The sequence below is a fragment of the Eschrichtius robustus genome, chromosome 1, assembly GCF_028021215.1.
Source record: "Eschrichtius robustus isolate mEscRob2 chromosome 1, mEscRob2.pri, whole genome shotgun sequence".
Classification (NCBI taxonomy): Eukaryota; Metazoa; Chordata; class Mammalia; order Artiodactyla; family Eschrichtiidae; genus Eschrichtius; species Eschrichtius robustus.
This window is the reverse complement of record NC_090824.1, coordinates 115,708,497-115,727,152: the sequence shown is the minus strand read 5'-3', so window position 1 is coordinate 115,727,152 and position 18,656 is coordinate 115,708,497. Positions and strand designations below refer to the sequence as shown.

The 18,656-nt window shown below is 37.6% G+C and overlaps 1 protein-coding gene across 1 annotated transcript in view; it reads left to right on the top strand.

The window, feature by feature from the left end:
• The window catches only part of WDR72 (WD repeat domain 72), a 189,508-nt gene that overhangs the window by 26,434 nt on the left and 144,418 nt on the right, over window positions 1–18,656 (top strand). Inside the window, exon 12 of the mRNA XM_068536268.1 lies at window positions 1,804–1,999. Within this exon, the coding sequence (XP_068392369.1) occupies window positions 1,804–1,999 (196 nt within the window). The remainder of the gene's footprint in view (window positions 1–1,803; window positions 2,000–18,656) is intronic.

The window sequence follows — 18,656 nt, the reverse complement described above, 5'->3', positions numbered from 1 at the left end:
TTCCAAAGTAAAATCAGAGAAAACTTGCACTGTATTTTTGTAGTAAGAAAAAATGAAAGCAGTATTTCAGGAACAGAAATGATTAACCAAAACAGTAAAACAAAGTTAAGCGACCCCTCCCCCCGAAAAAAATAAAAAACCTATGTGGTGATTTGGGATACATCTTTTATTCCTGAAGTTCTCCCTTTTTCAAAAAAAAAATTTTTTTCTCTCGGCCCCAGGACCGTAGTCCAAGTCAGTTCCACTCCTGACCCCTTTTACTTCTGCCTCAGTCATAGATGATTTGACTCCAAGGATCAGGACACATTCAAAGTCAGATAAAAAGGGAGTTTATTGAAAGGGCACAAGGGGCAATCCCTAGGCATCCAAGACAAAGCACTAGAGCAAGCACCTACAGTGGAACTTAAATTCAGAAACGAAGGTTACTCTTTGAATCCACTGCCCCAAAATGGTCTGCATTTCTGTGATTGCTCCATTTTCTTGCCTCTTCCTATGACTTCTTTTAGCTTTACAATTTCAAACGCCTAGAAAAGAGAATCTGATTGGCCTAGGGTGGGTCTCTAGTATATGTCTACTCCTGGCCATAGGATCTGTGTTCACGTGTTATGTGTGTTTTCTTGTGTTGTAGGTGTGTGTGAGTTTCCTGAAGTACACTGGGCTGTCTGTTCTAGAAACTGGGGGTCAGGCAGGTTCTCCAAGAGGTAATAGTTGGGGGGCAATGCCATCCGTGCCCCATTCTACAAGTCCAGGCTCCCCATATATCACACCTGCCATTTTGTGATTCCCACCCCCCTGCTCAGAATTTCTGTAGTCTCCTTTAAAAGTATTAGGAAAAATAACAAGTTCCCCAATGCCCCACAGAGAGAGGTCAGTGATGGGCACAGGGAGATTCTTCAGGAACCCTAGCTGATGCTTTTAACATAGCAGACGAAAGTCTGGCTAGGTGCCTTAGTGAAAGTAGGAGCATCGACATAGCAAAATGGTTAGAAAAGAAAAAAATAGCAGAGGAACTACCCACTGCCCCTTCTCACCACACCCCAGCCATACCCACTGATGGGCTGATCAATGCATGGCCCTCGTGGTGAGGCACAAAGCTGCCCTGTAAACCTCTCCTAGATGAGCCTCAGCAGCACCCAGCAAGAATAGTCTTTGTCCTAAACTATGCTGAAGGTAACCACATGCTGACGTTCTTGAAAGTATCTTAAGAATCTTTGTCCTGTGAGACTATTTTTGGTCCCCGTGTCTTTGAAGCCGTACATTCAGTTGGAACTATCTAATGCTTACCTCTTTTAGATTGTGTCTACACTGAGTTTCCTGTTTGGATTAGAATCTGTATAGTTCTGGGAACAGCACCAAATCACATTTTGAGGCTCTAAGTGGAAGATATCAGCTCATGATACCCTTGGGCCTAAGCTTGTGTCTACAAATAGCTTCTTTTTGTGGCAACAAATTAGTTCTGGGGTTTATTTTATTCTGCATTATTTCCGATGTCTGCCTCACTGCCTGAATCTGCTGAGTGATGATCAAGTCCTTCATTTATCTTATAAGTAGATCTGGCCTGGAATTCTCCTCTTTACTTGTGTCTTTTGACCTTCCTAATAGGTCTTTGTATTTAAAATCTACTTGGTTTGTAAAGCTCCCCTGTGCAGTGTTATGTGGAGAGGTGCTAGAGAAAGGAGAACTGTCATTTTGTAAATGGGATTTTAACAAAAACTTACATTACTAGGGGGGAAAATCTGATTTAATTTTAAAGAAAGCATTTGACTATTAGCTTACAAAGAATGCCATTTTTTTTTTTCATAGCTACGAATTCATCAGGTAATTTGCTGTGTGTGCAGTGACCATTCCGTGGCTCTCCTTCACCTTGAGGAGAGGAGGTGCCTCCTGAGCGCCCGAAAGCACCTTTTCCCTGTGAGGATGATAAAATGGCATCCCGTCGAGAACTTTCTAATTGTTGGATGTGCAGATGACTCTGTTTACATCTGGGAAATTGAGACAGGTAAATTGAAATTTTACCCCTTTTCATCCTTTATATCTTTATGCATCAAAGCATTTGGCTGGGTGGAGAGTTCCAGAAAAGACACGGTGATGCCCTCACTTGCTTTTACCTTTGGTTGGGCTGCATTTAATGGCTTCGTTTGAAGGTGTGTATGGAAAATAAACACAACGGCCCACGTCAGATCCTAACCCACTTACGATTAGCTGACAGAGCAGTGCGCAGGAACGAGCCGGATATTTCTGGAAGCTATAAATAAAAACATAAGTTATCCACTTTAATTATTAACAAGAGAGAAATTTAGTGTCCTACTACTAGTCTCAGTCATTGAATTCTGCTTTCTTCAGCATACTTACCATCTCAGCAACATTTTGAGCTAATTGTTGATCAGTAATAATGGAATATAATTAATTACAAAACTCCAAAATGTTGAGTCAGGGAAACTGAAAACTGAGTGGTTCCATTGAACTTTTGATGTCAGAGCATAGAGAATGTATAGTTTGAACTTTTAAGTTTTTAAAAAAGTTTTACTATATAACTTAATATTGAGAGTAACACATTTTAGGCCAATGCTGGAAACAAATCAAATAAAGAGAGGTAATTAATGAATGTGAGTCAAGGGAGTGCCCTGGAGAGTACATTTTACTGAAACCATTGCATGATTTGTATTGATTAATCAGTGGTGGGTTTATGCTGGGTGTTATGAACAGACTGGATAGTTTATAATATTATAGTTTAGAGCCATACTTCACCAAAATAATTGCTATTTTCTTTACACATGACTTTCATGTATTAATGACGATGGTACACGGAGGATGCAAGATAATACCACCTTATATTTGTGCTTTGCTTTACAGCTTTGATGGGCTTTCATGCTCATTTCCCATTAGATTATCACAACTTCTAGGGTAGGTAGAAGAGGTATTATACCCCACTGCATGCATGAGGAATTTGTTGCTCTGATTTGTAAGTGTGCTAGGTTACACACTAGTAAGTGGTGAACCAATATGAGGCCCCCCTCCCCGTTGTTCTTTGCACATATTCACAAGATTAGGAGAGTTTAGAATTCTTAGGTAATCTATCAACCTGAGTGATGGTTGAGTATAATGGATCAAATAGGTTCTAATGCCTGGACTTGCCTCCAGGACCTGCAAGCAAAAACTGTATGATCTTGGACAAATAACTTGGCTTCACTGCATGTCAATTTACTCACCTATGAAATAGGAGTAATAATACTTGTCTTCCTATTAGGATTAAGTTAACAAATACCTACAATTCTTGTAAACAGAGCCTGTAGATGCCAAGTCTTTAGTAAGAGTTAACTATTATTAATATTATTTAAAAATGCAGCAAAATCTTGATTTGTGCTAGTGAAATATGAATCTGTAAAACACATACACTTATAAATGTGTGCAACTGCATTTTTTTTAATGGTTATGATAGCATGTATTTATTTATTTATTTTAACTTTTTATTTTATATTGGCATATAGTTGATTAACAACATTGTGTTAGTTTCAGGTGTACAACAAAGTGATTCAGTTATACATATACATGTATCTATTCTTTTTCAAATTCTTTTCCCAATTGGATTGTTACAGAATATTGAGCAGAGTTCCCTGTGCTACACAATACATCCCTGTTGGTTATCCATTTTAAATATAGTGCAACTGCATTGTTTTTAATTGTGAAATTGTAAATACTTGTTAATCAAACATATTTTTTCCTAGAAAATGGAGTCTAGCAAGAATTAAAAAATCTGGGCTCTCATAAGTGTTTATGGTTCCGTTGCCCCACCAGGACACCTTTCAGGCTATGCAATTTTTAATTTATCTGTTCTTGATGGGGTGGGCAGTAAAGAAGGGAAGCCAAACCACTAGTACTTCTTGAAACCATATTTATTCCCACATCGTATTTTAATTGTATTATTTCTTTTTATGCTCCCAAGATATATAATCAAATTTAGAACAGTTCAAAAATACAGAGAAACATAAAAAAACCCCAAATAATCCTATCCCACTGCCTAAAGATAGCTGCTATTTATATTTTGATCTACTTTCTGTCAGACATCTTTCTATGTCGATAAATAGATGTCTATATTATATTTCAGTCACAGTCCTGGCCAGAAATTGAAGTCAACCCAGGTGGGTTAGATGAAGAGACTTTAAGGAAAGGACTCTTTATAGGAGTGTGGATAGGGATTAAGGAACAGACAAGGAGTGGATAGTGAGGCCATCACCCAGACAGTAGCAGTATCAGGAAGCTCTTACCACCTCTAGGGCTGAAGTGAAAGACAAGAAAATAGTGGTACTGGAACCCAGTTAAGCTGAAGCCAAAGAGGAGTGGATACTCCCTGGGATCATGGAAGAGAAACAGCTCCCACCAGAAATGCAATACTGAGACAAAGAGAGAGTTGGAAGAAATTCTCTTCTCTCTCCTTCTGCAGTCACCATCTTCATTAGTTTAATCCAACTGGAAGTCAGAAGGACATTCAGTTCTAGGCATCAGCCAGGGGCACAGAACAGGACACAGAAGGGTATTGGAAGGATGGAGTGGGTTGTCACATGGACAATAATTGACATATTGGCCGTTATGGACACACCATACTTTAACTCAGGAATCTCCTATAGTTGGTTATGTATATTGTTTCCTATAAAAAAAAAAAGCTTGTTTTAAAATGGCCATATAAAATGATATGCACATGTTTAGTGCCCAGTTAACTTATAGGATATTTATTCCAAATGAAGCTATGAGGCTGTTTTATCTCTTGGTGATCTACAGTAATAGTTTATACACAACCATAACTCAACTTAAGCTTATAATTGGTGAAAATGTTACCAATAATTGTATCATTGCCTTCACATTTGTGATGTGCCTCTTCACATTTTCAAAGCATCCTCCCCTTGATAATCTCATTTGAGCCCCACGACACTCTGGAGATGGCTGACAACTGAACTCCTTACCACCCTCATTCCTTTTGAATAAGTCTATGTTGTTCCTTTTAGTCTGTGTCTGGTATTGGCTTTGTTTTGAGTTGCCTTTAACCTCAGCAATTCCAATTTTGTTTAAAATTTAATGAACTGCTTTTTCTTTCTCAAGCTGTATTTCATCTGGCTAAGATACTTCCATTATGTTTGCTGTACTTGATATCTCTTTTATCCTTTTTCTGTAAAGGTGGGAAAATCCAGGATCAGGAAGACTTTCCATTTATAGTTTCATAAAGTTAGGAGAAAAAATGCCAGCTAAGACCAAAACAATTAGGCTGAAAAGAGGTCTATGAGGGTATAGAATATGCTTGTTCACTGACATGCCTGGCACATGAATAAATGAATCAACCCAAGTTTTCTTGGACTTCAGTAGGCTGAGTACCAATGAGTTCATCTTACCATTGGCTGGTTGCAGTGGCTCTTAGAACATGGCTGCCCAAGTGTAGATAGACCCTTAGCTTTCTCTTCCAAGTCTCCCTTAGGGTTTCTGGAATTCACAGGCGCATACCTCACTTCCTTGTGTAGAAGTCTGTGTATTTTCTACGCCAGCCAATTTTTCTTCTTTTTTTCCTTTTAGCTTTGCTAAAAGGTTCAAACTTGGTTCCATGTGTGAACAGACCTATTCTCTGCTCCATTTTTCCAGCCCTCTGCCTCCTCTAAATACATGGAGGAGAATAAACTGACACTCAAGGCATTTATCAGATCTTTCAGCACTAGAGCAACTCCAGAGCTCCTAGAGAGAGAAATAGGAGATGTCAGCGGGATAAGGATTTGGGGGCAAGAGACCTAGAAATAAAAGGCAGGGGAAGGGGATTAAAGCCAAAGGTAATTAATTCTCAACTGCACCAAAAGCCCACCTTGGCAGAAGGTTGGGGGGTGGGGTATAGGTCAGACCCTGTGCCACCTTCCTGCAGGTGTGGAGGATGGGATATGAGACTTTAGTTTTTCACAAACACTTTACAACAACCTATTCTCACTTTATTCATGAGATGTATTTATTCATTTATTTATTCTCTTTGGTAGAATGCACAAGCATATTCTAGAGCCACGTACCCCCATGCCTATCTTATCTTGAAATTGTCTGAGGTGTATCTTTTCAGTGACAGGTGGCATAGCCAGATATGTACCAGGGTAAAGTTTGGGATCATAGGTGGGAATGCTCATCTCATGGGAGAAGCAAACAATCAAAGCAGAGGAGTATTTATGCAGCAGTGGGGGCCCTTGTCTTCTGGCTAAAAGTGCAGTGCTGCCAGGTTGGGAGTGATGAGGGCATCTAGTTTTGCTTATTGATTTACCAGATGTCCCATGATGTTTAGGCCTGATTAGGAAGGGAAAAAATTGGAGATGTCATTTTGATTAATATTTGAGCTCCCACAGTATATTTGACACTGACAACTCTGGGCAGTTTTGTCACCCTCATTGCTATGAGACACAATAGGGATAATGTAATACTGATTTTTTCCCCTAAAATACATACCAGAAATAAATCTCTGCTCTGAGTTCATTTTTCTTTTAAGAATTGAATTTAAATTAATTCTGAGGACTTTTCTGTTCCAGCAATGGATTTACATAGCAGAAAACTTGTGTAATGAATTTCTTGTGTGTTATTAAATATAAATGTTATTATTATTGAAGGTCTTCTGTTAAGCTTATGGCCTGTGTTGTGAAATATGCTATATTAAACAACTGAATTTTTTTGTGGGAAAAATGAAGCCTTATTTGCTTGAAAATAAAACATTTATTGATAAGATAGGTCAAAAAAACTTTTTCTGTAAAGGGTTGGAGAGTAAATATTTTCAGCTTTGTGGTCCATATGATCTCTATTGCAGCTACTGAGCTCTGCCCTTGTATGTAGCACAGAAGCCATTGACAGTACATAAAGGAGTGGGTGAGGCTTTGTTCCAATAAAACTTTATTTACAAAAGCAGACAACAGGCTGGATTTGCCTTGCAGCAGTAGTTTATAGACCCCTAAGAATGATGGTAGTTTTTTTTTTCTCTTTATTTATTTTATTTATTTTATTTTTGGCTGTGTTGGGTCTTCGTTGCTGCATGCGGGCTTTCTCTAGTTGTGGCAAGCGGGGGCTACTCTTCGTTGAGGTGTGCGGGCTTCTCATTGCAGTGGCTTCTCTTTGTTGTGGAGCATGGGCTCTAGGCACGTGGGCTTCAGTAGTTGTGGCATGTGGGCTCAGTAGCTGTGGCTTGCATTCTCTAGAGCACAGGCTTAGTAGTTGTGGTGCATGGGCTTAGTTGCTCCGTGGCATGTGGGATCTTCCCGGACCAGGGATTGAACCTGTGTCCCCTGCATTGGCAGGTGGATTCTTTTTTTTTGCACTCTTTTGAGAGCTTTGCTTTACCTGTTTCTTTTTAATTTTTTTAAAAATTATTTATTTATTTATTTATTTATTTTTAATTTTATGGCTGTGTTGGGTCTTCGTTTCTGTGCGAGGGCTTTCTCTAGTTGCGGCAAGTGGGGGCCACTCTTCATCGCGGTGCGCGGGCCTCTCACTATCGTGGCCTCTCTTGTTGCGGAGCACAGGATCCAGACGCGCAGGCTCAGTAATTGTGGCTCACGGGCCTAGTTGCTCCGCGGCATGTGGGATCTTCCCAGACCAGGGATCGAACCCGTGTCCCCTGCATTGGCAGGCAGATTCTCAACCACTGCGCCACCAGGGAAGCCCGGCAGGCGGATTCTTAACCACTGCGCCACCAGGGAAGCCTGATGGTCATTCTTTTTAAAGATCACTATTTTGACACCTCATTCTAAAGCAGTTTGTAATTTTAATTCATTATACTTCACTGACTCTCTATGGTTATACCCATTTTGCAAAGGAGGAAATGGAGCACAGAGATTTTTTGAATCCGAAGGTCCCCAGGCTGAGTGTTGGGCACTTGCACTGGAACGTGTGTCTCTCTTTCGTTCTGGTGTGTTCTTCACTGTACCGTACAACAGGAGCACCTTCTGCAGATGGAGGTCAGCTTTTTGAGACCGTCAAGCAGGGAATTACATAAGAAAAGCTCTGAGAAGAAAAGAAATGGCTACCAGGACCCCCCCCCCCCAATTGCTCCCCTGAAGGAGAGGGTCTCTGGCTATCTCTCGGCACCAGGCTCTCAATTTACATGCAGTTCTAACAGCCCTAGTCATCGGATTTCTCAGATGACAGATTAGATACAGCAAATTGCAAGTGGGGAGACTGTTATTGGCAGGCACTCTGGTAGCAGAAGCAACAGCTGACGGGAAGGGAGGATAGGCAAAACTATGTGTCACTGCTCAGGGCAGTCTTTCCTGTACTCAGGGGAAGACGGTCACCCAGAAAAAGAAAATGCTGAGATTGTTTCCCTTGTTCAGGAAGCTCTTAGATATGCTTGCACAGGTTATGGGCAGCTGCCAGTCGCCTTCCTGTGGCTCCTGCTGGGGAGCTGGGCCTTCTCCTTCCCAGCACTAGCTTCAGGAAGAATATTTAAAGGCATTATATACAAGGAGGATTCTAGACCTAAGAAAATCTCAGAAGCGGCTTGGGGCCTGGAGTTCAAGGCCAACGAGTGGGTAGAACTGAGAGTCCATGTGAATCTATTTTTGTTCATGTCTTCTTGTGTCTGCTCAGGTAATGTGAGCTGTGTGACCTTGGGCAAGAAGCTTTACTGCTGCAGTGTGGCCTGAGGATCCAGCCTCTGGTTATGACATGGTTTCTGTGGGAAAACACATTCTGAGTTTTAAAACAACCATCTTATAAACAGACCATTGGAACAAAGCCTATGAATATGAAATTAAGGAAGTAAAGAAGAAGATAATACATTTTGGAGTTATTTTCACCACAGGTGTTTAAATTTCCTCTCTCTTAATTTCTTTTTCTTAGTGAAATTAGTAGCAGTTAGCTATAAAATTATTCAATCTACTATGATGCCATGTAAATGAAGCATTTGTTCTTCCGTGGTTTCAAAGTACAAGAAAAAAAGAAAATTTAAAAACTAAATCTACTAAGAGAGATAAGATGAGGTTTGTCAACTAATAGTTTATAGGCCATATTTTTAGAAAACATCCAGTGTTTAATCTACTGTAGATCTGAGTTTGCTTTAATTGTTTAGGGTGAGGTCTATATAGATATATGCAAGGCACAGTTTCCCAGATATATGTAGTCATATTTTCCCTAAGAGAATAGAATCATGTGTCTAAATTCCTACTTTGCCACGCAAAATATCACAAAAAGTCACTACTTGGAGGAGTAATTTTCCAGTCCACAAATTTTAGTTGGTTTTCTTCTTTTGCAGTATATGTTGGGTTGGCCAAAAAGTTAGTTCTGATTTTTCCGTAAGGTGTAACAGAAAAACCTGAATGAACGCTTTGGCCAACCCAATAGTATATTTAGTATATAGTGTATAAAATAAAAATTTAAAATTCCACTAGTTACCAACTATACCATTCTGAGGGGCAGTTTTGCTTGGTTTTCTCATCAAGGTCACCCCTTTGTAGATATAGGGGTAAAGTTGTGTTGTGTCGACTGCCTTGTCAGCACAAACCGAGTATGACTTTCATTATATGCGTTTTAAAGGTAGGTTTTGGGTATGCAGCACCCGACAGGCAGTAGTCTGTCCAGTGTGTCATTTTCTCAAAGCCAAGTTACTTTGTTGTGGTAGATTATAGATGGAACTCTCTTGGGATGATTGTTTTTAGAAAAGAAAAATAGGATGCATTAAAGCACAGGGTAGGCTTTTTTCCTATATCACCTTTTCTTCTTTATTATAATAATTACTGATGTTATTGCTCAATGTGTATTTTTAGTTTTACTGCCTATTTTTTGAATCTTTATTTTTTTGTCCTTGGTCCTAGTTATCACAGCTACACTATAATTTGAGATTTTGATTCACGTAGTATTGTGTGCACGGGCATGCAAGTGTTTATGTACGTACTTGTGCATATGAGCTTTGTCTGCAGTTTAGCTACTGAATAGTTGCACAGTTGTCAAAGTTCAATGTCTTGCGTAGAAATTAGCATCCAGAGGGGTTATGACCATGAGCCCTGAGATTCGTACTGCTGGGTTTGAATCTTGTTCTACTCTTTCCAATCTTTATTATCCCCAGTCAACTTTTAACTCCTCAAAGACTCACCATCTCTTAATGGCAGTTAGCACTGAATAAACATTAACTATTACTTATATAAGTCCTTCATATATTACCATACCAGTTTATACTGAAAGTTTCACTGTTTCTCCCTCTTTACCTCCTGTCCCCACTCTAGTTGAGCTCAACAGTTATTTCTTATTCTGATGAAAGGCATACCACTCTGAGGTACACTAGAATTATCACATATGGCCTTCCAATAAAATCATGGAAAGTTTATCCCTTTGAAACAATTTGAAAAAATATAGGGCAACATATAAGAATTAGGTTTATGAATTATGCTAAAGTGCCCAAATGTACTGACAAGTATTCTAAGCGCTTAGCTGAAGGCAGGGATGAGGGCACGTTAGTGTAGTGGAGAGTTTTGTTACTTGTTCCCATAGCACAATGTACTTATAATTTCATACTTAAAATTTCATACTTCAGTAGCCTAAAACACCATAAGGGCAAGAACTGTGTCTGTCATGTTCACTGTTCTATTCCCAGAAGCCAGCATAACACCTAACACATGGGAAGAAATTAACAAATATTTGTTGAATTTAATTAAAAATTTTAAAAATATTTAGCTTTTGTAAATAATATTCTACTAAACAACCAATGAATCACTGAAGAAATCAGAGAGGAAGTAAAAAATACCTAGAGACAAACGAAAATGAAAACATGTTGATCCAAAACCTACAAGATGCAGCAAAAGCAGTTGTAAGAGGGTAGTATAGCCATACAAGCTTACCTCAGGAAACAAGAAAAATCTCAAATAAACAACTTAAACTTACACCTAAAGGAAGTAGAGAAAGAACAAACAAAACTCAAAGTTAGTAGAAGGAAAGAAATCATAGAGATCAGAGCAGAAATAAATAAAATAGAGACTAAAAAAAAAGAAAAGATGAATGAAACTAAAAGCTGATTCTCTGAAAAGATAAACAAAATTGATAAACGTTTTGCAAGAATCATTAAGAAAAAAGAGAAAGGGCCAAAATCAATAAAATCAGAAATTAAAAAGGAGAAGTTACAACCAACACCACAGAAATACAAAAGATTATAAGAGACTACTAAGAAAAACTGTATGCCAATAAAATGGACAACCTAGAAGAAATGGACAAATTCTTAGAAAGGTACAGTCTCCCAGGACTGAACCAAGAAGAAATGGAAAATTTGAACAGACCAATTACAAGTAATGAAATTTAATCAGTAATTTTAAAAATACCACCAAACAAAAGTCCAGGACCAGCTTCATAAGTGAATTCTACCAAACATTTAAAGAATTGTTAACACCTATCCTTCTGAAAATATTCCAAAAAATTGCAGAGGAAGGAACACCCCCAAACTCATTCTATGAGGCCAGCATCACCCTGATACCAAAACCAGACAAAGATATCTCAAAAAAGGAAAATTATGTATTACTGATGAACATAGATGCAAAAATCCTCAACAAAATGTTAGCAAAGCCAATCCAACAATACATTAAAAGGATCATACACCATGATCAAGCAGGATTTATCCCAGGGATGCAAGGATTTTTCAATATCTACAAATCAATCAATTTGATATACCACATTAACAAATAAAAGACTAAAAACCATATGATCATCTCAATAGATGGAGAAAAAGCTTTTGACAAAATTCAACGCCTACTTATGATAAAAACTCTCCAGAAAGTTGTCATAGAGGGAACATACCTCAACATAATAAAGGCCATATATGACAAACTCACAGCTAACATCATACTCAACAGTGAAAAGCTGAAAGAATTCCCTCTAAGATCAGGAGCAAGGCAAGGATGTCCACTCTCACCACTTTTATTCAACATAGTATTGGAAGTCCTAACCATAACAATCAGAGAAGAAAAAGAAATAAAAGGAATCCTAATTGGAAAGGAAGACATAAAATTGTCACTATTTGCAGGTGACATGATACTATACATATAAAATCCTAATGCCACCAGAAAACTACTAGAGCTCATCAATGAATTCGGTAAAGTTGCAGGATTCAAAATTAATGTACAGAAATCTGTTGCATTCTATACACTAACAATGAACTGCCAGAAAGAGAAATTAAGGAAACAGTCCCACTTACCATCACATCAAAAAGAATAAGATACCTAGGAATAAACCTACCTAGGGAGGTAAAAGACCTGTACTTGGAAAACGATAAGACACTGATGAAAGAAATTAAAGGTGACACAAACAGATGGGAAGATATACCTCATTTTTGGATTGGAAGAATTGATATTGCTAAAATGGCCATACTACCCAAGACAATCTACAGATTCAGTGCAATCCCTATCAAAACACCAATGGCATTTTTGACAGAACTAGAACAAATAATCTTAAAATTTGTATGGAAACACAAAAGATCCCAAGTAGCCAAAACAATCTTGAGAAAGAAGAACAGAGCTGGAGGAATCATGCTCCCTGACTTCAGACTATACTACAAAGCTACAGTAATCAAAACAGTATGGTATTGGCACAAGAAACAGAAATATAGATCAATGGAACCGGATAGGAAGCCCAGAGATAAACCCACACATTTATGGTCAATTAATCTATGACAGAGGAGGCAAGAATATACAGTGGAGAAAAGAGTCTCTTCGATAAGTGGCACTGGGGAAACTGGACAGCTACATGTAAAAGAATGAAATTAGGAAATTCTCTAGCATCATATACAAAAATAAACTCAAAATGGATTAAAGACCTAAATGTAAGACTGGAAACCATAAAATGCTAGAAGAAAACATAGGCAGAACTCTCTTTGACATAATTCATAGCAATATTTTTTGGATCTGTCTCCTAAAGCAAAGGAAATAAAAGCAAAAATAAACAAATGGAACCTAATTAAACTTAAAAGCTTTTACAGCAAAGGAAAACATCAACAAAACAAAAAGACAGCATACTGAATGGGAAAAAATATTTGCAAATTATATGACTGAAAAGGGGGTTAACGTCCAACATATACAAACAGCTCATACAACTCAACATCAAAAAAACAACCTGATTAAAAAATAAACATTTTTCCAAAGAGGACGTGCAAATGGCCAATAAGCACATGAAAAGATGCTCAACATTGCTATTCATCAGGGAAAATGCAAATCAAAACCACAATGAGATATCGCCTGCCAGATTGGCTATCATCAAAAAGAACACAAATAGGGCTTCCCTGGTGGTACTAGTGGTTGAGAGTCCGCCTACCAATGTAGGGGACATGGGTTCGAGCCCTGGTCTGGGGAGATCCCACATACCGTGGAGCAGCTAGGCCCGTGAGCCACAACTACTGAGCCTGCGCGTCTGGAGCCTGTGCTCCGTAACAAAAGAGGCCACGATAGTGAGAGACCTGCACACTGCGATGAAGAGTGGCCCCCACTTGCCGCAACTGGAGAAAGCCCTCACACAGAAACGAAGACCCAACACAGCCAAAAATAAATAAATCAATAATTTAAAAAAAAAAAAGAACACAAATAACAAATGTTGGTGAAGATGTGGAGAAAAGGCAACCCTCGTCCACTGTTGGTGGGAATGTAAATTGGTACAGCCACTGTGGAAAACAGTAAGGAGGTTTCTCAAAAGACTAAAAATATAACTACTGTGTGACCCAGCCATTCCAATCCTGGGTATATATCTGAAAACACAAAAACACTAATTCGAAAAGATACATGCACCCCAAAGTTTATTATATATGCTATTATATAGCAGCATTATTTACAGTTGCCATGCAACCTAAGTGTCCATCAGCAGTTGAATGGATAAAGAAGATGTGGTATATATCAATATGTGCAAAATGGAATACTACTCAGCTATAAAAAAGAATAAAATTTTGCCATTTGCAAAAACATGGATTTAGAGGATATTATGCTAAGTGAAATAAGTTAGAGAAAGAGAAATATTGTATGATACCACTTATATGTTGAATCTAAAAAATACAACAAACTAGTGAATATAACAGTAAAGAAACAGACTCACAGATATAACAAACAAACTAGTGGTTACCAGTGGGGAGAGAGAAGGGGAGAGGGGCAACATAGGGGTTGAGGATTATGAAGTAAAAACTATTATATGTAAAATAAGCTAGACGATTTATTGTTCAACACAGGGACTATAGCCAACGTTTTGTAATAACTATAAATGAAGTATAACCTTTAAAAATTGTGAGTCACTATACTGTACACCTGTAACTTATATAATATTGTACATCAACTATACTTCAATAAAAATGCAAAAATATTTAATCTATGGCTACTAAAAAGGAATTTGGAAAAAGTTTGGATAAGACATAAAACCTCTTCTGGGAAAAAAATTTAAAAAATGTTTAGCTTCTGTAAGCATAAATCATTCCATATGACTCATCATTCACTCCTAATGTATCAAACTAATGTTACTGCCCAATATTTAGAGACAGAAGATTCTGCCACTGTTAATTTGTGCACTTTTTGGCAAATCACTAAATTGATCAAAGCCTTAGTTTCCTCATGGTGATGATGATGATACTTAACACAATGCTGCAGAAGAGATGTGAGAAGTTAGTATGTGTGAGAATGCTGGCTTTATTTTTATTAATTAACCACATATATGTGTGTGTATATTACACACACATATATTTATATACATACATATCTATATATCTATTTCTATCTATCTATCCACATACATATATATACAAATATATATATAAATATATATAAATATATATATTTATATATATATATCAATCACATGGTTGTGCTAATAAAAAAGAAACCAGAGCAACAAAAGAAAAATAAATGGGACTCCATAAAAATTAACAACTTCTGCCCATCAAAGGACATTATGAAGAATGTGAAAAGACAGCGTACAGAATGGAAAAACTTATTTGCAAATTATATATCTCATAAATGTTTAATATCCAGAATGTATAAAGAACCCTTACAACACAACAAAAAGACAACCCAATTTTTAAAAGGACAAAGACTTGAATAGATATTCCTTCAAATAAGATATGCAAATGGCCAACAAGCACTTGAAAAGATTATCAAAATGTTAGCCATCAGGGAAATGGAAATCAAAATCACAATGAAATACCACATCACATTCACACTTATAATAAAAAAATGGAAAATAACAAATTTGCCAAGGATGCAGAGACATAGGAACCCTTATAGATTGCCAGTGGGAATATGAAGTGGTGCAGCCACTGTAGGAAACAGTTTGGCAATTCCTCAGAATTTAACCAGAAATACCATATGAACCCGCAATTTCACTTCTAGGTATAGACCCAGAGAAATAAGAACATATATCTACACAGAAACTTGTACGTGAATGTTTGTACCAGCACTGTTTATAATAGCCCAAGGGTGGAAACAACCCAAATGTTCTTCAGTGGATGAAGGGATAAACAAATTATGGTGTATACAATGAAATTATCATTCCATCCAAATGAGGAACTGATACAAGCTACAACTTGGATGCACCTCAGAAACATTATGCTAAGTGAAAGAAGCCAGTCACAAAAGATCTTATATTTTGTGATTCTTTTTATATGATATATCAAGAATAAGCAAATCCATAGAGGTAGAAAGTAGGTTAGTGGTTATCAGGAGATGGGGAATGATTGCTTAATGGGTATGGGGTTGTCCTTCAGGGGTGATGAAAAAAATGTGAAACTAGAGAGAGTTGGTGGTTGCACAACATTGTAAATGCACTAAATGCCACTGAATTGTACACTTTGAAATGGTTCATTTTATGTTATGTCAGTTTCACCTCAATAAAAATAAGAAAATGCAGAAATACAGATAGTATAAAGGAAACATTTTTAAAAGCAGTAGACTTCTAAAATTTGTTGATAATCATTAATGGTTAACATATTATAATTTTAATGTTTTTTCCTTTTACATATTAATCTATACAGAGACATGCTTATATTTATTTTGGTTTGTGAAAGTCTTTCATAAGGCATTATCCAATTATTAGTTCATTATTTTCATTACTGATATAACAACCTGGGAGGTATAATGGGGGACTTTAGAGGGTTTTTTAAACCCTAAATGAAATGAAGTATTTCTTTCCATTTTGAATGCAGGGAACATTTCACAGCAGTATTAGCAATACCTGTGACTTTCTCAATAGACATCACAGATAATTTTCATATCACATTACAATTGTTGCCAGTATCTCAAAGTATCATTTATGTTTATCAGTGTCATAAACTTTTAGGCCCACCACTAGTTCTTGCTATTTAATACATTAACAAAGAAGCATATAAATTTTTTAAAAATTATTTTGATGATTATATTTCAATATAATCGATATCCTTTATTATCCTGTGTATTTTATTTCCAACATTTTAAAATATTAATTGTGAGAAAGGGTTCATTGGCATTCCCACTGCTAAAGGGGTTCATGGCACAAAAATGGTTAAGAATTCCCTGTTGGTCTAAATGATTTGTAATGTGGGATGTATCAGAATTACTCAATGGTAGCAGTACAGTTGGGGAGTATAAATCGATATCTGCCTTTTTAAAAAATATCAGAGCAAAATTACAATAATAATAAAGAATTTAACCTTATTTTTCAACCAAATTAAATCCAACAATTAACAGTGCATCACTGAAGAGACGCATATGAGTCTCATTGTATATTTTCTTTTACTTCCATATTAAGCCTCGGTAGACTCCTTTTACATGCATGTGAATACACACACACACACACACACACACACACACACACACGTGAATGTATAGCCCACCCCCCCGACAGGAATCTTCTGTAATTCCATGTAGTGAACATGAACCTCTACTTTGGTGAAATTATATAAATCTTCATTTGATTTTATAATTTTACAAGCTTTCAAAGTAAAGAAATTCCAAGGATGTAGACAAATTCAAGAAAAACATAATCTTCACGGGGTAGTTTCTGCTGTGCTCTTTAAAAATCCAGATATAGGGGCTTCCCTGGTGGCGCAGTGGTTGAGAATCTGCCTGCCAATTCAGGGGACATGGGTTGGATCCCTGGTCTGGGAGGATCCCACATGCCGCGGAGCAACTAAGCCCGTGCACCACAACTACTGAGCCTGCGCGTCTGGAGCCTGTGCTCCGCAACAAGAGAGGCCACGATAGTGAGAGGCCCGCGCACCGCGATGAAGAGTGGCCCCCACTTGCCACAACTAGAGAAAGCCCTCGCACAGAAACGAAGACCCAACACAGCCAAAAATAAATAAATAAATAAATAATTAAAAAAAAAAAATAACAGGTTTTAAATGATATGTTAGCTGGAATCCTGGCTCCTTAAATACAGTCTTTGACCACAAAATAAATGAGAGCTAACTGGCTTTGGAGGCCATGAGCTAAGCTTTATTAGAAGCACACTTTAATCAAGAATTTATCCCTTGGGTTTCCTGGTGGCGCAGTGGTTGGGAATCTGCCTGCCGGTGCAGGGGACACGGGTTCGAGCCCTGGTCTGGGAAGATCCCACATGCCGCGGAGCAACTAGCCCCGTGAGCCACAATTACTGAGCCTGCGCGTCTGGAGCCTGTGCTCCGCAACAAGAGAGGCCGCGATAGTGAGAGGCCCGCGCACCACGATGAAGAGTGGCCCCCGCTTGCCGCAACTAGAGAAAGCCCTCACACGGAAATGAAGACCCAACACAGCCAAAAATAAATAAATAAATAAATAAATAAATGTATTTTAAAAAAAAACAACAACCAGATATCACATTGAAAAGCTATTAACAAAAGAAGCCCAAATAATTTTCTTTTCCCAAATTTGGATTTGCTTCTTTCTCAATCCTCATCTGTTATAAACATTTGAACAATTTTCTACATTTTATTGAAAAATTATACTTTATGTGAATATGGCTCCATATTGTTTTTAGATACCCCAGATGGACTTTTAAAATTCTACAGTATATGATTAATTTTTATCTGATAACACACATACAGGAATATGTGTGTGTGTGTATACATTTTAATTAATGTATTATTCAACTCCATCATTTTTTAATCTCCTGGCATCTTAATATGTATTAGTCATCTCATTGTGGTATTTGTAGGTTGTCTTTGGAGCATTTTGTATGGTCAGAAAAAAATATGAACATCAATACAGTCTCATTCTAATCATAAAAATAAATACTTTTTGCTCTTAAAATTACTTTCACCAGTTAAGTGCCATGCTTCACTGCTTTTATTATTTCCCTTGTCAGTTGCTATCTTTCTGGGTTTTATTTTAGTAAAGAAAATACTTGCAATAATCAGTTTTAGCTTATTCCTGCAGTGTGATTAAATTTTGAATCAAGTGCTGGCTGGATATGTTAGTTACAAATCTGCATTTAATGTTCTCAGGAGCTTCTTCTATAGCAACAAAAAGAGGAACACATCAGGAAGGCTCTGTGGCTCTTCCTTAACTTGGCCCCTTTTGCGAGCATTTTATATGAACACTTGGAACATTAGTGGGTTTCACAGCTGCCATGTTTGGTGAAATAAACCCAAAGGAGCCATCTGCCCCTCCCCATGCTGCCTCCTTTCAATTCCCTAACAACTTCACAGTAGCCAGCTGCCACAGAAACGATTGGAAAAGCAGGACTCAGTGGACTGTAAT